A 25,989-nucleotide genomic window follows, 5' to 3' on the forward strand; every position below is an offset into this window, starting at 1 on the left:
ATAACTATTCAACTATGTGAATTGTGCGCCTTTGAACTTGGGAATTTGCCAAAGGCAATGTCGGAAGCTCTCATTAGTGATTTCTGCTTGAGAGAAAGCGAGAGAATATTAACATTACAATTGTAACATTTCACTCAAATGTCACATCTATTAAGTGCATTGCTTCACGTTGTCTGTTTGCAAATTGAGAAGTTTATTTTCTGCAAGTAACTTTTCAACTAAGTTGATGTTCAACCATGTGAATTGTGCGCCTTTGAAATTGGGAATTCGTCAAAGGCTATGCCGGAAGCCCTCATTGGTGATTTCTGCTTGGGAGAAAGAAAAAGAATATTAACATTACAATAGTATTATTTCACTTAGATAACACATCTGTTAAGTGCATTCCTTCACATTGTCTGTTTGCAAATTGAGTAGTTTCTTTTCTGCGATTAACTTTTCAACCAAGCAGATTGTGCACCTTAATCGGCTAAGTCGCCAAAGGTAATGTCGGAAGCCTTTTCTGGTGGTTTCAGCTTGGGAGAAAGCAAGAGAATATTAGCATTACAGTTGTATTCTTTAACTCAAATGTCACATCTCTTAAGTAAATTGCTACGCTTTGTCTGTTTGTATATAACTATTCAACCGTGTAGGTTGTGCGCCTCAACACTCAATATCGAAATATCGATTCTCTACACTCCCTGCCGCACATTTCATATGGACTTAAGTGAAACGATGAACCTTGGTTGACATTTTCTTTCTTCTTAACACATTCATAATTGAAAATCTGTTGATATTGTAGACAGAATCTCCTTGACGTGGAATAACACCTTTATCGCTTACGATAATATCGCACGGCGCTGTCTTACAATCAATGCTTTTTACAAACGTTACAAACGCGTGCACTAACAAAATAGCGTTTTTTTTCTTATTTTGGCAGGGGGCCCGCTATTGATGTTAATCGTGAATTTCTCATCGACAAACTTAAGGACCCGTTCCTGTTATTTCATCATTCTGATTGTAATTGTCTTCAAATATTTCAGCGAGCTAGACTAGAAAAGGTCCTAAGTATTCCCTCTAGCCCATCTGGCTTAGATTTCATGTTACTTGTGCTGTAGTATACCAACTATCCTTCCATGCTGGAGATTTCTTAATAAAGAATCATATGATAAGCTTCAGTGCGCGTGCATTTTGATTGGTTCTTGACAGACGCACAGATGACGTCACCATTACCAATTTTCATTTCTTCTTCTCTTTAGACGTTAAAATGTGGTAAGGATATCAGTGGCTGTGCTTCGAGTGCCACCTTTTTGTTTTTACCACATTTTGACTTCATCTGTGATGTGATCTATTACTAATCATTGTGACTCACTGCAGCATGGAATCTACTGGTTAGATGGAACGTAAAGAACTGAACATTTGATTTCCTGTTACCGCTTCTCGGTGGCGTTTACTCTCACTCCTAGTCTCTATTCCTGTTCCCTCCTTTCCTTTTGGATTCCGGATTCCTGTTCCCCGTTCCTCGTTTTCCGTTTTCCGTTTTCCGTTTTCCGTTTTCCGTTTTCCGTTTTCCGTTTTCCGTTTTCCGTTTTCCGTTTTCCGTTTTCCGTTTTCCGTTTTCCGTTTTCCGTTTTCCGTTCTCCGTTCTCCGTTCTCCGTTCTCCGTTCTCCGTTCTCCGTTCTCTGTTCCCCGTTCCCCGTCCCCCGTTCCCCGTTCTATATTTCTTCGTTAATTTGTTTTCAGTCCCTGCCGTTGGTTTACTTTCAAATTCGACTGTAATGCAAATATTTAACCTTAACCTAACCCTAACTAAAGATCATTGGAGTTAAAAGGAACTGCAACCGCTGAGAAAAGGTAAGGGATAGATTCTTAAGATTCGGCTATATTTGCAATTTTCTGAAAAAATCTAGAGTGGAAGTTCAAATTATCGGAGTTATTTTCGCAAGTCGATTTCGCAAGTCGATTTAATGCAGATTAAGAAAGTATTATTCTGTACGCTCCAGTGCTGGCAAATTTTCAAAACCAAAGAAACATGGAAATAGTTTTGCCATTTAAACCATCTTGCACACTATCAAATCGCCGTAACTTGGACAACTTGGACTCGACGCGATGGCGGTATTTCACAATAAGTTTTACTCGATCATCGATTCAAATACAGCCCTCAGGAGAGTGATGTCCTTTTATGCTTCAAATGATGTTTATTCTCTCTCAAAGGAAATACTAGATAAACCTTTCAAAGTCACGTCCGATCCGAGCTAAACCAGAGACAACGTCAATCCTAAGAAAATATGGTTCTAACTACCGGGCATTATGTCTATTCGAGACGGTGCGTAGTAGCCCGATCAGTAGCGTACAATAGCGTATTTCTATGTGTCGACAACCGAGCGATATCAGAGTATGCAGAAGGTCGGCGAATATGTTTACTGAAAAACCAAGTTAATTTTTAGAATCGCGTGACATTTCTAGCAAAGATCTGATATTCCTCAAAAGTTTGAAGGAACCGTTCAGTGGAAATTCTGAGAAAATTTCTGACAGCCAAGCATTTAATCTATTTTGAGATAGTGCTCGGGGCATTTAGTCACAGCGCTTTGTAAAACGACGCTCACGCTGTCAATCGTCAATTTTGACACCGATTGTTTGTAATGAGTAGAAATTGCAATTGCTACCGCAAAACATCAGTCGTTAGCGCTTAGTATCGACTTGTCAGTGATTCTAACTTGAACCAGTCTCCCGCTTGTTTAGCTTGTAAGTGGCTTGTCGAACATCGTTATGATTGCTGTATTTTAAAAATATCACAAGCCATAAAGGTTGTAAACTATTGATTGACACAAAAATCTATAACTGATATTTAGCGCTATCGATCTGCCTCAGAACACTAGCGATTTATAATAAGGGCTTCCAATTGGAATCTTACAACGGCGTGTGGTGCAACAACACAAGCGATTGAGGTTCAGCACTTACGTGGACCATTTCTGAACGGAAACTAGATTGATATACGAGTAAGATTTGTTGCTAGCATTAACGATTGAGTTTCATCACAAGCGATTGATAATTTTGTCACAATCCCTATAGAATAACGGCGTGATACGTGCTAAGGGCCTGTTTACATGAAGTTGGAGGACCCCGGGTAGGTGAGGTAACCCGCCTGTTCATATAATTTCCTGTTTTATTTTGATCACGTTTACGTGATAGGTGGGGTGACCCGCCTAGGGTAACCCTGTCAGCCGGGGTAACAATTTGTTATGTAAACGTGTCGGGGTTGCGGGGGTTGCGTTCATGTCAAAAAGCTCAAAAGCGAAACGTGTGTTTTAAAACTTTGTACATTTCCTAGCCGTCTCATGGCAGAAATCACCAGAAACCGCAACGGACACACAAGGAGTGTAAAATGTTCACATTTCGGAATATTTAGCGTTGTAAATCGACCTTATTTGGTTTCCCAAACTATCCTGTATAACGTATTAAGCCAACGGTTTCTCGCGAAACCAAACACCGCGTAACACAACGCGTGACGCTTTCATGAATAAATACATATGTGTCCGAGAATTAATCTTTCGTCTTTTTCGAGATGTGAGCTTAGGACGCCTCTGCTCAGACTCCTTAATTGCATGTGCCACAACACCCCAGCACCCCGGGGTTGTAAGATTGCATGTAAACGCGTTTTATTTTTCGACTGCGGCTAGGCGGGTTACCTTACCTACCTGGGGTCCCCCACCTCCATGTAAACAGGCCCTTACAGTATGTAGATTACTGACTAGAAAAATTAGTTAACGGCGTAAAATTTAACTGTATGTATTTATTCTTACTGAAAGAAATTACACCGTTAGTTAACTGCGTAAAATCTTTCAGTAGGCGTAGCTACAGACTTTAATAAATTATGCCGTTAGTTAACGAAATAAAATCTTATAGCAGGTGTAGCTACAGACTTAAAGAAATTATGCCGTTGGTTAACGGCGTAAAATTTTACTGTATTTATTCACAGCGATTGAGCCAAATTACGGTTGTGGTTTCTGGCGTAAAATCTTTTTTTATGTTTCATCATTACTCAGAAGACTTTATCCTTTGCATGCATTCCTTACTGCTTTTTTCATTTCGCTAAGGAATTTAACTCTTGTACGGGTATCCAATATCTTCGTCAACTGCAACTGTAATATCCGTTGCCTTGTCAGCTTTTGTGTGGCCAATTTACCGGATCAAATCCTTTGTTTGTTCTACATTGGTGGAGGGGTATAGGGTAGCGTGCCCCCGCGAACAGGGGGCTGGAGGGGGCAGAACCTTGACGCCATGTTGCATGACGTCATGGTATAGACAAAACTGTCTATGGCACGAACTGACAATAAACCTTGCAGGGGTCTTAAGGTTTGAGGCCTGTTGTTTCCTTCCAAACTGTAAAGGGAATAATTTTTTTTATTGGAGTTATTTTACGATCAACATTTGACCAAATGTGGATCTTTATGTGAATATAACAGCGCGTCTTACTCGGTACGATCCAGTAGTAGATTATCGAAACTGAGAATAAGGCGTAGGCATGGGTCCCACGAGTATTGCGGTTACAATCCCCTAGAGACAAAGGAATAAGGGGAATTAACTTCATAGCGGAACTCCCGTTGGATCATCGATTCGAATGTGGCGTCAAGGTGATCTTTGCATTCCTATTTTTCCAGTAGTTTTTATTCTCCCTCGAAGAAAATACTAGATGCATATCTCCGATTTGAACTTAATCTGGGATTATAATCTTTTCTGGGAAAATATCGAATTCTCTGTTTAATTCTCACGAGAAAGAAAGAGAGTTTTCGCCGTGAACATGCGCACTGAGTATTTCCAGTTTCACAATTCTAGCCGCCAAATCGCTGCTACTCTGCTCTACTCTAAAGTAATTGATAAGAAGAGGAGCGCGTCGTTGTAAAAGGCAACGTAGGCGTTTTGGTCATGTACTGTTGAGGATGGTGAGAGATTATTACACTCCAATGGATAGACAATTTTCGCTGCGATTGTTTGCTATGAGTTTCAAGAAATGTCACTGCTTTCTATTTTTGTGAAGACACATTTGTAGAATATGGGGCAGTCTTTCATATCACGGGATCTGAAATAGTTGATAATTAACTGTGGTGCTGCTTCGGTGGGGGTTGTTACGAAATAAGTTGGTTTTATCAAATGAATTGATAATGTAAATTGGACTCCTGAAAGGGTTGCTGAAGCTGATGTTTCGAGCGTTAGTCCATCGTTGTAACAAAGAACTTGCGCACGAAACGTCAGCGTAAGGAACTCTTTACGGTGGCCAATTTACATGATAAAGCAACAAAAATTCTTTGAAAAATAACCGTTTGAAAAAAACAAAACTTATGTGCTTTGTTCCTATGAAGGGTTGATCTAGATGTGCGAAACGAAATAAAATCCTCTGACTAGAATTTTGTGAAAAGACGAGCTAGGCAATTTGTGCTATTTTTAATAATCGGTGATGTTAAGTACAGGCATTTGAGCGCTGAAGCGATTTTTGCTCAAAAAAAAAAAGGAACATTCGGCTTTATTTGAAAAAAACTAAGGTGGTTTCGATTTCTTTTAGACTAAGACTGATTCCTTGCAACAATCTGAAAGAAATCGATTTTTGACCCGAAACGCACCGGACAGGTTTTTAGAGAGACTGCGTCTTAAGCAAAATTCACTCATCTTTGTTATTTCAGTCTAATATATAGATCATGCTGGTCAGTCGTGTGTATCACCCTCACCAAGGAAGCCAAATTTTTGCCAGGGCAGCGTTTATGGTTCATGGCATTCGCTTTGCTTCAATGAACAAAAGTAAAACAAACACAGAGATCTTTGAACCATTGCCAAGAGAAGAACTTGTTACTAAATTTAAGTCGAAATTACGTGACAGAGAGTTTACACCAGGTTCCACACAAGGTGGTTTCCCAGAGTTCTTAGCGGAACCAAGAGATTCCCTTCCACTTGGTGTACGCGTCCACAATCCTAACCAGGCCTCTCTCGCTCAACTGACCGCGAAGTGTATGGAATTCATGGAAGAAAATCATTCACAATGTCCGGCTATTTTGTTTCGTGGCCTTCCGGCTCGAACAGCCGATGACTTCTCGACTATTGCTGGTAACATTCCCGGAAAGCCTTTGTCGTATGAGGTCGGTGGCAGTACATATCGTAAACAAGTTGACAAAAGTGTGAAGACTTATACCGCTAGCGACGATCCATTAGAGGTTACTATGGATACGCACAACGAGATGTCTTATCTCAATACTTGGCCCAAAAAGGTTCGTTGTCGTGAGAGATATTGTTTTTGCAGTTGTTGTCGTGTTTTGTTGTTGTTGTTATTGTCATTGCCATGTTGCGTGACGAGACTAAAGAAAAGCTTGAAAGGAGGCCACTCTCCCTCATAGACTTAATTTATAGACTTATATTGGGCAATTATCAATATAAGAATTTTCAATTTTCAATTCAATTTTCAATTTTTCCTCCCTTATGCATCTCTGACCGTGCGGAAACATTGCAACACGATGGACTGGGTACCACCTTGTCCCCAAATATTTGCGTGGGTCGTTACCATGTCCTCTCATTGTTATCTTTCTTTAGCTTTTCTTTTACAGTGTAAAGGAGGCTGACGATAATTGTGGTGGTGAAACACCGTTGGTCAAGAACAGCGAACTCCTTTCCAAATTGGATCCCAAAGTAGTGGCGAAGTTTGAAGAAAAGGGTGTGCGATATGTACGATATTTGCGGGACAAATCCCACGATGAATACATGAATTGGCAACACATGTTTGGCACTGAAGATAAAAAGGTACGATTTGCTACTCTTTGGTATTGAATTCAGAAAGGCGTGCTCAAAAAAGATTCCTGCCCTCTTAGGCTGAATAAGTTATAAGGAACTACTTCCTAATCTAAATTTGTCAGTACTCTATGAACGACGCTAACTACTCCCGGCTTATATCGACATGTGTCAGACCACGAATTAGGTAAGCCACTCGTCTATTTTGCCCTGTCAGTCCAACATTCCAAGCCCTAAGACTTGAGCACCCTGAAGGCAAAAATAAATCACGCCTAATTCTTGTTTTACAAAGAGAAAATTGCAAAGAGGGAACAAAGTAGGATGAGTCTTAAGGGACACTATTCAAAGTGCAAACTCTCCTTACGCGCTGCCTTGATAAGTAATCCATATAAACTCTATTTTTAACCGGCAAGAGGTTCCCATAAGTACAGGATATTGTCCCTGTTATTTTGTCCCTGTTATTTTCCCAGTGGACTTCTCCTCTTCGCTCTTGTAATAAAACGCCAAAAGTACTTTGTCAATATCCAATCATTTTGACCTCGCGCTTTGATTAATGACGCAATTTTTCAGGAAGCAGAGAGGCGAGCAAAAGGTAAAGGGTACCACGTGAGCTGGAATGAAACGCAAGACTTACGTCTCTGGCAAAACAGACCTGTGTCGATACAGCACCCGCAGACCGGAAATAAGATTTGGTTCAATCAGATAGCGGCCATGCACAGCTCTTATTACCAAATTATGCCCACGTTTATTGGTAAAGGTATCCCGGATGACGAATGCCCTTCCAACACATATTATGGAGACGGAAGTCCGATTGAACCGGAAGTAATACAACACATACGAGCAACAACCTGGTCATGCGCAGTTGGTTTTCAGTGGCGAGCAGGAGACCTACTGGCATTGGATAACTTAGCCGTTCAGCATGGACGCATTGGTTACAGTGGTGAGAGAAAAGTACTCGCTTACCTCACTTGCTAGAGTGAAACTTAATTGGATGTTTGCATGTTGGCTAGAGTGTCTCAAGGGACCAATCCAAGACGTTTAACTATAACATTCAATTAATTTTGAAAACCTGTGCAGTCTTTGTATAGTTTCCAATTCAGCTTATGACTAGTTAATCAGACACTGACATCAATCTAACAAGATGATAGAGCTAGTGAACCATATGTGGTATCAAGTAACTATAGGCTTTATCTGCGCTTTAGACCCAACATTGGCTTCGTTCTAAGGCTTTGATGAAAGTTTGAACGGAAATAAAAATTATTTTCTTTTGAAATATTTTCCTTGGAGTGATCAGATAACTGAGCCGATTAAAAAAAAGTCGTGTTGGGAACCTATCCTAGACATTATTTCATAAGTCACGATGAATTTCATTTTCTAATCTATCTGTAGCCATTGACCCAGCACACTTTTATGCAAAGTCTGTAAATGAAGTCGAATTAAAGAACAAAATGAGTAGAAATTGGGATTTTTTATTTCGCCGACGTGTGGATTTTTTTCCTTTTCCCTCCAGTTGAGCTCCAACGGACGTGAATCTAGAGAGCTCCAATTGAATATTGCGAAAGCAGAAGGACTGAGGGATAGGGGAAGGCCCATTTAGAATCAAAGTTAGGGCCCTTGGTTTCCATTTAGAATGTTACCTCTTCACCCATTCCGCATTGTTCCCTTCCCTCCTACAGAACGAAAACGAACAACTTTAAATTATTTTCATATATTTCCACTTAATGTCAATGCACGAAAGCATAGAAAATACATCCATTTTTGCAGAAAGGCAAACACTCTCTCATATAAATCTCACGATTATACCAATTGCATGCAAAATTTTCAAGGATGCACAGAAATACTGTTACGTTTCATTCATTTTGCTAATATTTCGCAGAGTAAGTCCACCTGCAAAACCTTAACCATTGTAGAGGAGGATCGAAACTGTATTAGATGATCCACGAGCTGTGATAGTACCAGTGCGGTTGAAACGATTATCTCCCCTTGTTTCAAAACGTTTCTCAAATCTGGAGTTATTCACCCTGCATTGAAAAGTAGGAAACATTTTAATTATCAAATCGCCCAATAAAAGATGACAGGGAAAACCTGGGGAAATTATGGAAATACCTTGGAAGGTAATCGCATTATCTGACAATTGTTAATGCGTGATGAGTATCCCAGCATTATGGCGTTGGTAATAATCATGGAGTGCGTCAGGTTCCAAGACCTCCTAAATTTTGTTTAGCTTGTTTTTCGGTGAAATGTTTGAATAATCAACAATAAAAATGGAAAAAGTCACGGGTTTTGCAACTTTACCAAAAACTTTATTATAACGTTTTAGTTAGGATAGAATATCACTGACCATTTACTCTGAGTGTCTCCCTGACTACTGGCTGCCAAAGCGTTTCCTCTCGTGGTTTCTAGGGTGCGAAAGGTACTTTTCTGTAGATGATATGAACAAAAATGAATTGCATGTTTAAAAAACATGCGTGTCACAATTTCCGCCTTGTTAATTAAACCTGAACACTTAAAAAATATAACTTAACAGCAGAATTTAGTTAGTTTTCGTGTTAATCGTCTCGCGCTTTCGGGTCGTTCTTACTCGCTCTTGCGTCTTGCACTTAGCAATGAAAATATCCTACCTCACATGACGACTCAGAAGACTTGTTTTCGAGCCCATTGTGCAATAACTCAATCCTGAACTGCTTTTGATTCTCCTTTGTCAGCTTGGCTATCTCACGTTCTGCTGAACCAATCGTCAACTGAAGCGAACTCGACTCTTCATTTCCTTCATGCCGTGTCTCCTTTAATAGGTCAAGTTCTCGTGATACTTTTCCTTTAAAGGCTGCCAAGTTTTCCTCTTGCTCTGCCTTTTCATCTTCAAGTACAGAGATCCGAGCTGCAGCCTCCCGAAGGTCCATCTTCATATCCCAAAACTGTTTACTTTTGGTATTGAATTCTTTCAAACCCGTCTTCACCTCCACCTGTAGAGCTTTCTGTTTTCTTTCTGCGAAAAACCTTTCATATTCCAAGCGCGATGTGGCAACTAACACTGCTCTGTGAAGGTTTGACTTCTCCTCCTTGCTACATACAAGCTGAGTTGACAAGCGTTTCAATTCGTCATGCATCTCTTCCGCATCTCGGGTTTTTCTCATTGCACAATTCTTAAGGTTAGTACATTGTTCATTTTGCTTCTCGATGATGGATGCAGCAATATCTAACTCTTTTTTCACTTCTCTAAGGGTGGTCTCAATGCGAGTTAGCTCTAAACTTTTCTCCTTGTTTGTTTGTGTTAATTCGTCAATCTCTTTATTCCTTAAACATAATTTGGCCTCCATAGTTGTGAGAAGCGAGCATTTCAATCGTAGGGTTTCATTTGCGTCAACAAACCCGACTTCCTTTTCTTTTAAATACTTTTGTGTCTTTTGAAGATCTTCCTCCAGTTGTTTGACAATTGTTTCGAGCATTCTTACTTTCTCATCCTTGTCTCCCAGACACCGTCTGAGGTGAGCATTTTCGCATTGAATATCTTCAAGCAGCCGTCGCATGAACGAGCATTCGTTAGCACTGTCTTGCGAACAACTCCTTAAGTATTCCACGGATTCTTCTCTCTCATTCAAATCTTTTCTCAATTTTTCCACAACACTAGCTGTATAGGCTTCCGTCTTCTTCATTATCAGGCTCGATGCGTACACTTCTCTTTGTCTTTGAACCAAGTTCCTCAGCCCTTTTCCCACCTGTGCCATTAGGCAACCCGTCTGTTCTGCTTTTCTGATGGTCTCTTTTTTAACGAGCTTCAGGCGATTATGTTCTATTCCCTGTGGGGACAGCAAATTGTCATTCTCAAAATTCCTATGAGCCAGGAGCTCTCTGGCGATTTCAATCTCCTTTCTAAGCTTTGTCAAGTTAATGTTGAGTTTTTCAACCTTTTCCTTGTAATCATAAACTAACTCTTTCAGTTTGTCCACTTCGTTATCTTTCTCAACCAATAGCTCCCTCTGCTTCTGAGCATTAGATTTAGTTGTTTCCATCGCCTTTCTAAGACTTCGTTTCTTAGACCTTTCCCTTTGGAGCTCTTTCTTTAATTTCTTGACTTTGTTGTCTTTTCTCTCAATTCCATCGTGCATTGCATTCAATTTCTGCTCTTTAGCCTCAAGAGATTCTTGTGCCCTGTCGTGCCTCTCATTCATTATTCGTAGCTTCTTCTCTGTTTTCTCCAATAGTAATCTCTCCCCTTTAGAGGTATTCTCTCCAGCATCGACTTTCTTCTTGAAATACTCTTTGTCCGACTTTTCTCGTGCTATTTCTCGTGTTAATTCTTTGATCTTATTACTAGCCTCTTCTAACGACCATTCTTTTCCCTGAAGAGACCGTAAAGTATTTTCCCGTAGATCATCCATCTCTTGTAGTTGATTCTCTAGTTTTTCAATTTTCTGAGTCAATCTGTTTCTTTCATTAGTATCATACTCTGACGCCTTCAAGGCCCTTCTCAGATTCTCGTTATCCGACTTTTCCCGCTCCAACTGTTTGTGTAGCATATCGATAGTGCTATTAGCTTCCTGTAGTGACCTCTTGTTGTTGTTTAAAGTGAGAGTGGCATTTGTCAGGTCATCCTTCTTGCGTAACTGATTCTCTTGATTTTCAGTTATCTTCATAAGGTCTTTGTCTTCACAACAAGTGCACTCTTTAGCTTCTATGACCCTTTTTAAACGCTCTTTTTCTGAACGTTGTTTCCTCACTTCGAGCACCAAGGCATCAATTCGGTGAACTGTGCTTCTTTTCATTTCTTCCATTCTTTGCAACTGAGTCTCAAGTTCTCCTATTCTTTCAGACTGTAATACGCGGCGGTCCTTGTCACATCTTTCCTGCCTTATCTCTTCGAGTAAATTTTTTATCGTCTCATCTTGCTCCTTGATACAGCAGTTAGCTTCCTCCACCTCCTTTGCTTTACTTTTCATGAAAGCCTCCGCCGCCTCAGTTAGATTTTTCAACTGAACCTTAAGTTCCTCAGTTCTTTCTTTCTGCCATCTCAAAGTTCCTTCGGTCTGCTCTATGTCCTGCTTGCTCTGTTGGCTTTTCATCTGGAGCATTTCTTCCTTTTCCTTCAAGCAGCGTTCTAAAATATCTGTTTTCTCTGTCTTCAATCTCAAAGCACTGTTTGTATGTTCCAAAGTACGTTCCGTCTGCTGCAGAGTTTGTCGGAGATCTCTGATGGTTTTTTCCGTTTCTTGCACTTTATATTTTTTACCTTCGTCCAGCCTGACTTCTCGAGAAAGATGCAAAGTGTCCGTTGCACTCACTTCCTCGTCGCCTGTACTTGTTACATCTCCATCAACAACGCTTGTTAGCCTTTCTCCAAAGTCAAGACCCCTTTGTCGAAGGAACTTCCTTAAGATAACAAGTTCTCGTTCAGATCGACGGACGCGTTTCTTTAAAACTTTGATTTCAGGGCTTTTCTTTTTCTGGCCTCCACTTAAACACTTTTCATCTTGAGCGAATTCACAGCTATCATTATGAACACTTTCCAAATCTTTCGCAGAACGATTTTTAATTTTCATTAACTCTTCTTTAAGAGCGCTATTGTTACAGCTTAAGGCCACCAGTTGTTCTCTCAGTTCTTTGAGCTTGTCATTCGTTTCGGATGCCTTTGATAGTCTTGCGGTCAAAGTGGAGTTTTCGCGACTTAAGTCTGTGATTTCACCTTCAAGTTTTCTTTCAATCTTCCATTTTTCACATCTTAACTCATACAACTGGTTATTTTTGTCTGATTCCTTTGCTGATAGTTCCGAGGACAATATGGACTTTTCCCTTTGCAACTTCGCAATTTCATCATTAAGATCGCTAATCGTTTTTGTTGTTTCACATTTTAGCTCGTTTAACTGTGTCTTGTGTTCTGATTCCTCCGACAATTTCACGGCTATGGTTAAGTTTTCTTCCAGAAGTCTCGAAATTTTATTTTCAAGTTGACGCACAACACCAAACGTCTCTTCTTTAATCCCATTCCAACGGTTATTCTCGTCTGATGCAGCTCGCAGATCTGTCATGGAGTGTTCTTTCTTGAGCCTAGCAAGCTCATCTTCAAATTGCCTCATCATGTTCGACACTTGGCTGTTTGCTTTCTTCAAAGATTCATTCTCCACCAACGCCTGTGATAGTTCTGATGTTAGCGTATAATTTTCTTGGCTTAAATCAACTTTTACTTTCCTGAGATGTTTTATAATGCTCGACGTTTCATCCTTCACTTCACCCACTTGATCGTCCTTCCCTGACACTTTTAACAATTCCGTAGTGAGCGCTGAATTTTCTCTGCTAAGCTTTGCAAGCTGATCTTCCAATTTGCTGACTACTCTCAAATTTTCGTCTTTAAGTTCACTCAATTCTTTATCCTTTACTGCGTGCTGAGAAAATTGTCTAGCCTGTTGTCCTTCCAACAGAACTAATCGCTGTTCCTTCAATTCTAGGGATCCGTTTAATAATTCTACTTCTTCGCGTAGATGCCCGCACCCACCGCGACTATGTTCCATCCAATACTCCTTTTTCATTTCCTTTATCGTTTTCTTCAGCTCATCAACCTGAAACATCAGATCTTCATTGCTTTTTTGACTGTTCTTTAAGCTTTCCTCCAAGAAATCGACATCATCCCATAATTCTTTTATATCCCCCATAACCTTTTCCACGGTTTCATTTCCTTCTTCCCATTTTCGCTCCTTGCTCTGAATATCACGTTTTAAATTAGACACCTCCCTTTCTTTGTATTCTTCCTTTAACTGTAGTCGCCTTACTTCATCTTTGCTCTCATCCAGGTCAGCCTGCAAATTTTCTATCCTCTTTTGGTACGTCTCAAGTTCCTCCTTAATGACGTTTATCTGTATTTCAAGCTCGGTATTTTCCTTTCTAATTTGTCCAAGTTTCACCACGTCGTTTTCTTTGTGGAACTTTGGTTCTACCTCAGTCATTTGAATTGCAAGTTTGAAATCTTTCACCGCGCCTTTAACGTTATCATTGAGTACATCAATACTGTTAAGTAGCCTTGTACCTGAGTCGATATCCCCGTGTACGGCGCAACGTCCATGTTTTATTCTCCTGTCAAGAAACTGTTCTCCCGCGTCTGTTAGCACTGAGTTTATGTGATTCAACTTGTCAAGGGCTATTCCAATGACGTATCTGTACTCAGAAACATCTTCTGATCGGTAGACATCTTTCGCCAAATATTTCCTTTTCTCTAGTTCGAGTTCTTCCTCTGAAGACTTTTCCGATTGCGATGTATACTCTTTCTTACTGTCAGGTATAGTAGTTTCCAAAGCCTTAGAAAACTCTTGTTGGAATAAATACTCAGAAATATTTACGACTGCTGCTACCGATCGCTCGTAACTTGGTAAGGAACTGCATTCATTCACAGCACTGTGTGAAATCTGAGACATGCTTTCCTCTGTTAATATATCTTCCTCAACTTCATCAAGAAAACGGTCGAAGTCCTCAATAAACTCGTCCTCAATCGAATTTTCTTTGTCTGGAGAAAACTTTGCCATGTCATCGGAAACCTTCTTTCGTTTTTTGTCATTCAACGAATCAAAGTTGCATACTTTTGTTTTGTGTTGTTGTAAGACGGAGTCGCCTTTGTCATCAATCGAAGACAGACTTCCTTTTTTGTCATCAAACGAGGCATCTGAATATTTAACGAGTACCTCGGCCTCTTTCCAATAATTTTCTTTATTTTCAGTCATCTTTTGCTTCTCGCCAGTTTGAAAGATGTTCTTCGATCCCTCTCTAGCTTTGTCATCACTCTGAACGGAAGACGAGTTATCTGGAGTAGCTCTGGGTCTATCACTATGGACTGCATCGTCGGCGTTGTTACAGGACTTGTCTTCCTTTCCAGCCAATTCTTTTTCGAGTTGCTGAGGCTCCTTCTCGTAGTTATAAGGTAATAATGTGTTCTCTATCTCTAGGCGCCCGTGTTCACTTTGTTCTTCCGAGAAAGAATGTGTACGGTCCTCAAATCGAAATTCCTCCGGGATTACAGCTGTTTCTGTATCGTCAATGATATTATCTACGTTGTACATTTGTCCACTTTCATCGCTAACCACGTTTTCTTTTCTGCGTTCCGTTTTGGTCTCATAAGCTCCCATCGAGATATCACCACGGCAGGAGGTAGATAGTGCGTCAGAGCTAGAGGTGCAACTATCTTCTTCTTTACAAATTACTTGCACGTCCGTCTCGTAAACGCTTTCTTCTTCCGTATGAGAGGACACCCCTGAAACCAAAAGTATCTCTTCTAATTCTTCAGGGATATCGTTGCAGGATGTATCGTTAGCGTCATTATATGACTTTATGTTGTTTGTAGTCATATAAGATGAGTCCTTCAAGTTAGGTTGCTTGCGTACGCTTTTTTTATTACCCTCCAATTGGTCAGTTGTAGAGGCCGTAACTTCCAACTTTTCATTGCCTGCTCCTAGTTCAGGTGAGGGAAAAGACGAGCTAGTAAGTTGGTCTCTGTCCTTAAATTGATCGCAAATATCGTCTTTGTGGCTAGAGCTTCCCTCGCCTTTTAAAGGCCTCTCATTGTTGTTTCCATTTTCGACAGCTAAAGAGCATTTAGCTGGACTCTCCGATGAAGATATCAGCTCTTCTTGTATTAGTTCCGTTAGCGCCTTTTTGTTAAGGCTTTCATCACCGGCTTCTTTGATGACATCGGAGAACAGGTCTGTTTTCAATGGACGGCGAGTTTCTTCACTGCAACTTATTTCAGAGTCAGTATCTTTATCAGTTTTGTCATCTGAGCAAGGAGCAGTTCTTTCTGAAAGCGTCCCCTCAAATCCTTCGAGAATGTCGCTGGAAGTCGTATGGTTGGCATCATCATTATTTGACCTGACTTCGTTTCCAGCGAATCTGTTTTCGAGCTGTTGAGGCACCTCCTCGTTACTATATTTTTTATTGCTATGCTCGCTGTTCACTAATTTTTCGACCGTAAAATCTGTGTCTTGCAATATTTGATTATCTTCTGCCTCTTCAGGTGAACAACTAAACGACTGGAATAAGTATTCATAAGTGTTTACGACTGCTGCTACCGATCGCTCGTGACTTGGCAAAGCACCGCATTCATCAACATTTTTCTCATCGTCTTCTTTCTCAACACTGTGTGAAATCTGAGACATGCTTTCCTTTGTTAATATATCTTCCTCAACTTCATCAAGGAAACGGTCGAAGTCATCAATAAATTCGTCCTCAATCGAATTTTCTATAACCAAAGAAAATTTTGCCATGTCATCGGAAACCTTCTTTCGTTTTTTGCATACTTTTGTTTTGTGTTGTTGTAGGACGGAGTCGCCTTTGTCGTCAATCGAAGAAAGACTTCCTTTTTTGTCATCGAACGAGGCATCTGAATATTTAACGAGGACCTCGGCTTCTTTCCAATGATTTTCTTTATTTTCAGTCATCTTTTGCTTCTCGCCAGTTTGAAAGATGTTCTTTAATCCCTCTATAGTTTTGTCATCATTTTGGACGAAAGACGAGTTATCTGGAGTAGTTTTTATTTCCCTGCAAGCTCGTGTATGCCCCATTTCTATCCATTTGGGTCTATCACTATAGACTGTATCGTCGACATCATTACAGGACTTGTCTTCCTTTTCAGCCAATTCTTTTTCGAGTTGCTCCTTCTCGTAGTTACAAGCTAATAACGTGTTCTCTATCTCTAAGCGCCAATGTTCACTTTGTTCTTCCGAGAAAGAGTTACGGTTCTCAAATCTAAATTCCTCCGGGATTACAGCTGTTTCTGTATCGTCAATTATATCATCTACGTTGTACATTTGTCCACTTCCATCGCTTAACACGTTTTCTTTTCTGCGTTCCGTTTCGATCTCATAAGCTCCCATCGAGATATCACCACGGCAGGAGGTAGATAGTGCGTCAGAGCTAGAGGCACAACTATCTTCTTCTTTACAAATTACTTGCACGTCCGTCTCGTAAACGCTTTCTTCTTCCGTATGAGAGGACACCCCTGACACCAAAAGTATCTCTTCTAATTCTTCAGGGATATCGTTGCAGGATGTATCGTTAGCGTCATTATATGACTTTATGTTGTTTGTAGTCATATAAGATAAGTCCTCCAAGTTAGGTCGCTCAGGTTCGTTTTCTTTATTACCCTCCAATTGATTAGTTGTAGAGGCCGTAACTTCCAACTTTTCATTGCCTACTCCTAGTTCAGGTGAGTGAAAAGACGAGCCAGTAAATTGGTCTCTGTCCTTAAACTGATCACAAATATCGTCTTTGTGGCTAGGGCTTCCCTTGCCTTTTAAAGGCCTCTCATTGTTGTTTCCATTTTCGACAGCTAAAGAGCATTTAGCTGGACTCTCCAATGTAGATATCAGCTCTTCTTGTATTAGCTCAGCTAGTGCCTTTTTGGTACGGCTTTCATCGCCGGCTTCTTTGACGAAATTGGCGAACGGGTCCGTCTTAAATAAACGGCGAGTTTCTTCACCGCAACTTATTTCAGAGTCAGTATCTTTATCAGTTTTGTTATCTGGGCATGGAACTCTACTTTCGGAAAGCGTCCCCTGAAAATCTTCGAGAATGTCGCTGGAGGTCGTATGGTTGGCATCATCTTTATTTGACTTGACTTCGTGTTCAGCGAATCTGTTTTCGAGCTGTTGAGGGACCTCCTCGTTACTATACTTTTTATTGCTATGCTCGCTGTCCACTAATTTGTCGACCGTAGAATCTGTGTCTTGCAATATTTGATTATCTTCTGCCTCTTCAGGTAGACAACAAAACGGCTGTAGAGCAAACGTTGTAAAGGGTGTAGTTTGGTTAGTGACTCTGTGATTGACTAAATCGAATGTATCATCACTATGACTATGACTCTCTTCTCTCATCAACTGCGATTGATCCTGGATATCGTTTTCTCTGTTTTCGGGAGATATTTTCTCGAGCTGTCGAGGCACCTCCTCGTTGCTGTCATTTTGGTCAATGTGTTCGCTCTTAACTGATTCGTCGACGATAGAGTCCGAATTTTCCGATCTTAGATTGTTCTCTACCATCTCAGGTGAGCGCCACGACAGCTGCAGGCAAAACGGTGTAAACCTTTCTGAGACCTTTCTTGTCAGGGGAGCAGTTTGGTAGGTGACTGGACACTTCACTTGCTCTGGTGTTTCATCGCTATGGTTATGGCTTCCTTTGCTCATTAACTGCGACTGATCCTCGCCACTATTTTCTTTGTTTTCGGTTGATCTGTTTTCTAGTTGTAGAGGGACCTCCTCGTTTCTATAATTTTGGCTAGTGCGTTCGCTGTCCAATAATTCGTTGACATTCGAGTGCGAGTCTTCCATTACTGGGTTTTCCTCTCCCATCTCAGGTGAGCGACACAACGGCTGCAGGTCAAACGATGTAAATCTGCCTGACGTCTTTCGTGTCAGTGGAGATGTCTGATCAGTGACTGGGCTAAAGCTGCTGAAAAGGTCTCGCTTATAATCGCCAAAGCCGTTGTTTTTTTCGCAGTTTGAAACCGAGACATCTTCGTAAACAGGCTCGTCTGCTGCACGATATTCATCGTGTTTGCTGCAATCAGGCGAAGGGAAATAGCTTACGTGACTCATTGCAACAGGTTCGCCCTGAGGGCGTTTCTCTTTTTCTTGTCTGAAGGGTTCTTGACATCCAGTCCTTGATAAAACTGATCCAGAGTTGTCCGAGAGGAAGTCTCTATTTTCGGGCCCCATTTGAATTTCACCTTTTGTTTCTTGATCGAAGTTTAGCGCCTCTTCCAACCCAAGTTCTTCGATAGATATATCATCTAGTGTGTCTTCTCTCCCCGCGGACACTACTTCGGCATCAGTATTGTCATCGATTCTCTTTATCTGTTCGTCAGGATAGTTACATGCCTTCTCCTTTTTTTTCGCGGCGTCACTGTAAGACTCTTTTTCCCATCCTACTTTAGCGGGTGCGCCTGAATCTGAAGCTATATGCTGTTTATTTTCAACTTCAGCCAATTTCTCTTCAATTTTCTCAACCTCCACTCCATTGGTGGGCAATCCAGGAAAATGAGCTGCTTGGACTTGCTTGGACTCTTTCCCATCTGAAGTCTTATCGGTGCACGGTTTACTTTTACTCACTCTCGGTGTTTCATCTAAGTTCTCCTTCGTCGTAGTATTCGAAGCCTCCATGGGCTGATTTTTACATTTAGAAGCTTCTGAGGTTCCTTCCGAAATCTTCGAAGTCTTACCTGAAAGTTTCTCAAGTTTGCGAGCAACTTTTCGCTTTTGTTTTTCGATCTTCTTTCGTTCTCTTTGTTCTAACTTCTCTCTTTTAATTGCCTTCTTTTCCAGTCTCTCCAACCGTCTTAGTTTTTTCCGCTTCTTTTCCAGCTCCTTCACACTTTTGTACTCTTTGATCTCGTGAGGCTCATATAGCACTTTGTTGTCGTCAATTTCTTCGCTGACAACAGTTTTGTTCTCCATGGTGACATGTTTGCATTTCTCCCCTTCTCGATTTTCATTTAAATTCTCATCCGGTTGTTCGTGCTCTTCTGTTGAGCCGTCTTCATCAGCTGTCTCTTCTTGATATTTACGTCGTTCGGCTCTTATCTTCTCCAGTCTACGTGCGACTTTTTTCTTTTTCTTTTCTATCCTCTCTCTCCATTTTTTATCCTCGAGCTCTCGTCTTTGGCCAATCTCATCAAGGCGTTTAAGATCGTCTTTTATTTCATCCTGTCTCCGTCTCATCTCCTGTATATCATTTGTAATGCTATCTTCCCTTGCCTGGCTCTGTTTGATCTCCTCTACGATCTTGTTCATAGATTCGATAGCCTGTCTGTTTTCTTCTGCAAACTGTGCCTTGAGCCGTCTGGATTTTTCGTCCAGCTCAGCCATTTTCCTTTTGTATCCGCTGGACTCAGTGAAAGAACTACAGTCCAACTCTTCCTCGCTCAAACCACATTTGTCCACTTTGTCCTCTGTATCAAGCTCTGGTTCAAGCCTGATATTTTGTGCCGCGTTTGTCACGGCGGTGTCATCCTTCACGATGTTTTTGTTAAGGGTGATTTCTTCTCTCTTCCTGCATAAAATAAATTTATTTTGATCAACTAAATCGAAGTCTCTAATAGTCAACTCCCTCAAGGAATCTTGGTCATTAGAGTGAAGAATTCGCTTCATAAACAAAATAAACGGGTGCCTAGAATATTACAACTTTCAATATTGAGCAAAACCTTGAGGCTTTGAAAAATTTGGGATCGTTTTCTTAACCAAAAAAGGATAACGTAGGCCGCCAATTTTACTACTATCTTGAGTCATAGAAACCTCCAAAAATCCACAATTCGCGTTATTTATTTTAGTGTCAAATTATACCTCGTTATTTTTGGAAATATGTTCTATATCTAGGAAGTATGAAATACCAAATGAACTGTAGGTGATAAATGACAAATTGATCGCACAAAAAAAGCCTGAAAAAATTATTTTAGGCTTCGACGAGGATCGAGCCCTCGGCTTGATGCCCAGATATCATTTGTTGTGAAACAATGAGCTCAGACGCCGTAAAGGCTTGAATTCGCTCAGTTTTCCGGCTTTACTTTCTGCGATTTCTTTGTCTACAGTTTACAGTTTTTAAATGGTATCACGCGCATACACTTCCTTACTTACCTCAAAACGTGAAATTCATAAACAAGAGTTCACTGACTGCAAATGAAAAGACTACGCAGATTATCTTTTTCTGTGAAGTCCGTTGCACGAGTAAAAACAAAAAAAGTCAGCGAAAAAAAATTGATGTTTGCGCGCCGCGCCGACCTCTCGAAGTCTGGCGCAAGAAGTGTAAATAAAAGAGAGAAAGACAACAACAACAAAATAAGTTATTTAAAATACTAACTTGCACTCCTCTCTTAGCCATGGGGGTACGTTGGGCATTGCTTTTTCGTCGCTAGATTTTGAGTGACGTTCAAAGTCGTCGCCAAACTCACTGCCACTGAAATCTGCTTCGGCCCCAATACGGAGCTCTTCCTCGAGCACAGGTGCAACGTTACATTCAAAATCTGGCGTGACATCTTCTGTTCTGGCTGAGGATGATACCTCACCAGCTGAGCTTTCTTCTCGTGGTTCTTTCTCATCGCTGCAGACCTGTTTATTTAAAAGTAAAGTGTCAACCGGCCGAGACAAACGCGGTGGTCATGAGTCCTAATTAGGATGCACTATTCTTTTTTCGGCGTTCTCACTTTTCTTCTCAGAAACGTAAATTCAAGTTAACTTCCACGTCCTCCAGAGAGACGGTGTTTATTACGGTCTTTCACCTATTTTTTTTGCTCATGAAAAGGGTTTCTCGCTGTCTCACTTCAAATCATCGATTTTTATTAGATTTACCTGTTTCGAGTCTGTCTCTAAGGGTGTAAGTTGTCGTGGTATTCGCCGCCTGACGTTTGGCATCGTTTCTTTAGCACGCCTATAACTGCCATATTTAGCTGCGGTCGAAGAAATGGTACTTGCTTTCTTCTTTTCCTCTTTTCCTTGAGTATCTTTTAGCTTAATACCTGTGATCGTATGAAAATCACTTGTTATTTCCTTCTGACAAAAATCACTCACTAACATGTAATTTCCTCAGAAAATATCGTGAAGTTTTAAATGTAGGAATCTGCCTCCAGTTTGTGCAAACGAGCATCAACTAAGCAAGTGGATTGAAATAAACAAGATAGCTGATAAGAGCGGTGTACAGCGGCCTCTCTCCTGTTTTGTTTTTGTTTTTGTTTTTTTTTTACGGCTCAAAACCTCTACATGCTGGGGTTGAACTTAAATCAGGAAATCAAGGTGAAAATAAATAAATAAAAGTATAAGAGGATGTAAGAAAATGAAGAGCTGCATAAAGAAATAAACAGAATAATAAATGATGGCGACTCGTAACATTCTTTTCCACAATGATAAGAACTAAAGTTAAGAAAAAGTCTTACTCGTCGAATTTTATAAATCGAAAACATTAAAAAAATGTCTTTTTACAACCCTGTATAACATGGTTTCGGTAAAAATGTAATACAATTTATCTCAGTTCATCAAACCTACGGTGTATGGTATGATACAATCGATTGAGTTATTCCAGCCATTCACCTGAAACCGTTTTCTTTGATCTCTTAAATTGCCATACGTAACACTTGAATGAAAAGAATGAAGCTGCTAGGAAAAGAACATACCTGAATGTTTTCCAAGAGGTTCTTCTCCTTGTATTTTAAAATACACGGGTAGATTTTCTTTAGTATCAACTTTGTTCTTCTTCTCATCCACCACTATCGGAATCCGCGATGGCCGCTTATTTTGAAGTTTTCTGTCTGAATCTCTATGCAGAAGCGCTTTTTCATCCAAACTTCCCTTACTTTCGCTGCTCAGATGAGTCACTCTGACTGGTATTCTTGATTTCTGTCGCAGAGGTGGAAGAAGATTTTGGTTGCTTTTCTTTTCGGGGTGAAGCCACGAAGCCATCGCGTTTCACCCGCGGTTTTCTTTCGCTCGGCCACTCAAATATAGTCTGTTTTGTTTTTTGCGTTTTGGTTTTTATAATACTTGTTCTTTTTTGTTTGTTGTAAATAGTTTTTTTCTCAAATTAGACTGTGAAATAATCCAAATTTCTAAAGCTCCTAATCTCGATACCGACCGCACCGATAGCTGAAGCAAATGATTTTGTTTTGAGCCAAAATCCATGGAAACCATCTCTTACAAGTCTTTCGTCATATAAAGCTGGGAAACCTTCGATAGCTCGTGCACGGGAGGAATCTGATAATATATTTAATGAATACAACAGTTTTTTGTCCAAATTTTCTAACTGTGAAGACTTTGAAATTTTCCCTTCAGGGAACAGAAATATAGAGCGAAAATTGGAAAATTTACATGCAAAAAGGAACTCAACCGTTTTCCATGACACAAAGACAGCAAACAAATGTGCGGGCGAAAATCTGAACCCTTTTTTTATAACTAGACAAAGCTCTATCACTTCTTGGATAAAAAAAGTCGATTTACGTTCCTTTCATAATCTAATTGCACCTTTGCAGAATTCCATTGGTTTTCTTACTCATCCACGTGTAGATCCGTCGAAGTGAGCGGAGAAGTCTTCCCTTTCATTCATCCAAAGAAAACGAGTTTGACGCTTCCCATGATTTCGGATGCTGATAACTGCGTAGATAAAGTTGATTTGGTGAAGGTAGAAATATTAGATTTCTTCTCTTGGTATATTACTTACTATTTATCGGAGATTTTCCCTAGGAGTTGGTACATTTAGGTATGAATTGTATTCTTGAAATGAAGTGATGCTAGGTATCTTCAAAGATGCCCCAAAACATAGTTTCAGTCTCCCAGCGAATAGCTGGTTGCGTAGTAAACTTCGCAAGCAACGATAAATGTAATGAACAGCAAGACCTATTTCGTTTTCCTCCAACAGACTTTGCACTTGTATATTTACATGTACCATCTATTTTTCAGGAATGCGATGATAAAAAAGACATTACGTTGATAAAGAACTTTAAAAGCTACACTAAATATAATTTTATGAAGCTGATTACCTTAGGGAAAGGATGAATGCGGGGAATAAAAGGATTAACGAGGTTCCAAGAAGATAAATCCTTCCATGATCCATGATCCAGTCACTTGTTAAAACTGACCACGAAAACCAGAGACTAAAATGCCAGAGAATGAACTGTGAACTAGTGCCTGCCTCCGACGACCTTCGGACTTCTCAAATTTTTACGTGTGCCTCACACGAATTTGTCCCTGCCTCGCAGATTCATGAGCACACCTCAGCAATCTTGGTCGTAAGGATAAATGATCTCAGTGCTTTCCAATTCCAGGATTTAAGAATGCAGCAAAGACATCAATGAGGTGGTCAGAGGTTATATAATAGAAATTTTAAAAAATGTACCAAAAAAATATATTTATATAGTTACAAAATTGTCCTACGGGTTAAATTGCGGAAGAGAGGTGTGTGTACGGAAGGGGTTATATATAAGTGCAAACGCACAATAAAGTAAAAAACATTGTTTGTTAAATTGTGCACTATAGAAACAACCCTGTGTTAAATATAGGAACCTCTTTATTTATTCTCGCAACTTCTGTTGCTTATCCACAATGTCCCACTTTATCAGATTTATTAGATTCCTGTCATCCTCTAGGTAAGTTAGGGTGTAAATAAATGAAACGGGCTATTTTAAGCAACAGCAGAAAAAAAAAATTTCATTTATAATTAAACGTACATGAGAGCTGAGAGTAGAAGATTAATAAGAAGTATTCTCCCGTCCTTGATTTCACTTCGAGTAGGCCACGATTAATAATTTTCCAACCTCATTAGCTAGGCGAGAAATACTGGGACGAGTTCCAAGCACCACCATCTTGAAAACTACGGAGTATACTGTATTTCGTGTTTTGGCTCCAGCAATTCAGACATGAGTCGCAAACAAACTCCAAGTGACTTCCTGAAGCAAATCATAGGCCGTCCTGTCGTGGTGAAGCTCAATAATGGCGTCGATTACCGAGGTAAACGAGCTTTATTTTTAGTTGAATGGACATTAATTGTTTCATGATGCGTGACATTTAGAATAACAACTTTCAAATTAATACTAAACCTTTTATGATATTTTATGATATATTGCATATATCGACGTTACCCTATTCACTTATCCCATGTTCTTTAAAGAGCTTTCGGCTCTCTTTTTTGGATTTAAATCTGGCCTCATTCATTTTATTTCAGCATGAAATTACACAAACCCTCAAATAAATAAAAAACAAAAACAAAAAGAGAGAGAAAAAAGGCAAGCTACAATTATCACTGTTTGCTAGATGCATATTATTGTTAATTTCAATAGCTTTCTTATTTCAGTATCACTCTTTGGTTCAATTCTTTTGAAAATTAATTGATTTTTTATGAAAGATTCATGCCCCTTCAGAGAAGAATTTATAAGTCTAGATTCTTTGACCCCAGAGAAGAGTTGTTATTCGTGGGAGAATAAATCAGGTACTCAAGGAAGGGACTGTAGTCCTCCCTCTCCTTTTCTACCAAAAGAAAACAAAACTCTTCTGACAAGAGCCAGGCATTAAGGTATTCTTCTGAATAGAAACACTGCTTACCTCAAAAGATACGATATTCATTTCAGCAGAATCTCACATTTAAGCAAGTTTATCAGAAGTATTACTGTTCCTCCCCGAAGACTCAATATTTGTCAGGGAGGAGTGTCATTTTGTGATTCTTCTCTAAAGAGTTTCTATCCTTCTCTCAAGAATGGGTATTTCGTAAAGATCCTCATTATTCTTCAGAGATTGACCTTGCTTTGGTGAAGAATGAAATTCAAAATGATTTTTGCTGGGAAAATCTTTGTGCCCTTCGGAAGACTGGTTATTCTATTAGGCAGAATCTCCTGCTTTAATGGGTTGTCAGGTGAATTATCAAAACAATTTTTTTTTCTGACCAAGAAGATTACGGGCATTGAGGTTAATTATTAGAGAAAATTAAATATCTTTGTGTTGTGATAAGTTTATCATAAGCTAAATAAGACAGAGCTGGGTAATGCCTCTGCTTATCATAAACACACTGGTGATGCCTTAACAACCATTTACTAGGTAAAACAAGAGAGTGGTAATTTTGAGACAGTATCTTAGATCTGTAGCCCTAATATCCACTAAAAACCATTGTTAAGCAAATTTATGTAGACGAGTATTTGTGAAGCTCGCGCATTTCCCTGATGGTAGAAAAACATGGAAAAAATACATCCTTGTGATCAAACTAAAATAGGTTTGGGCTGAATTTCAGCAAATGTTCAAAGATTAAAGCTAGTGTTCTTCAGATAATTTGTGGTTCTTTAACAGTGAGGACAGTCTGTGGTCACTGTGTTACTTTTTTACCTCATGGCATTATATCCCCTGCCTCCCCTTCTGGGTTTTCTATTGTCCCCAAGGTTGGACTATAGTCTTCTGTTCAAATATCTGGGGGGTGTGGGACAAAGGCCAAAATTTTTGCCTGAGTACTTGGAGTTATCAACTGAAGTTGAACACAATTCAAAATGACGTCTTTTATGTTGGGCCATTAGCTAAAATGATAAAGGTGTGCTTTCCTTCTTTTTGCTCCATCTTTGATCAGAATACACCTTTGTACATGTAGACCTCACAAATGAAGACCAAACTTGGTGGAGAATACTCAACTGATAGAAACAGGCTTTAAACAGTATCAAAATTGACAATGACAACAGTAGCAGCTATCAATATGGAAATATTTTAGTCATACAGTGTAAGCAATTGAAATTATTGTCTTCAGGTTGATTTACTGTT

General features: G+C 39.9%; 2 protein-coding genes across 2 annotated transcripts; one reads left to right on the plus strand and one right to left on the minus strand.

The window, feature by feature from the left end:
- Positions 1–1,737: 1,737 nt before the first annotated feature.
- On the plus strand, positions 1,738–8,135 carry LOC131769905 (dapdiamide synthesis protein DdaC-like). Its single transcript, XM_059085629.2, has 4 exons — positions 1,738–1,831; positions 5,656–6,234; positions 6,554–6,760; positions 7,319–8,135. Exons 2-4 carry the CDS (start codon positions 5,671–5,673, stop codon positions 7,721–7,723), a joined length of 1,176 nt encoding a protein of 391 aa, XP_058941612.2. The 5' UTR covers positions 1,738–1,831; positions 5,656–5,670; the 3' UTR covers positions 7,724–8,135.
- A 510-nt stretch (positions 8,136–8,645) lies between these two features.
- Positions 8,646–22,164, minus strand: LOC131769892 (golgin subfamily B member 1-like). The gene is made up of 9 exons (XM_059085611.2): positions 21,879–22,164; positions 21,061–21,227; positions 20,573–20,820; positions 12,328–19,768; positions 10,967–11,733; positions 9,746–10,534; positions 9,370–9,670; positions 9,090–9,169; positions 8,646–8,769 (listed from the first exon to the last, which is right to left on the minus strand). The coding sequence occupies exons 1-9, from the start codon at positions 22,162–22,164 to the stop codon at positions 8,646–8,648; spliced, it is 10,203 nt and encodes a 3,400-aa protein (XP_058941594.2).
- Between the last annotated feature and the right edge of the window lie 3,825 nt (positions 22,165–25,989).

This window comes from Pocillopora verrucosa, chromosome 4 (assembly GCF_036669915.1).
Source record: "Pocillopora verrucosa isolate sample1 chromosome 4, ASM3666991v2, whole genome shotgun sequence".
Taxonomy (NCBI): Eukaryota; Metazoa; Cnidaria; class Anthozoa; order Scleractinia; family Pocilloporidae; genus Pocillopora; species Pocillopora verrucosa.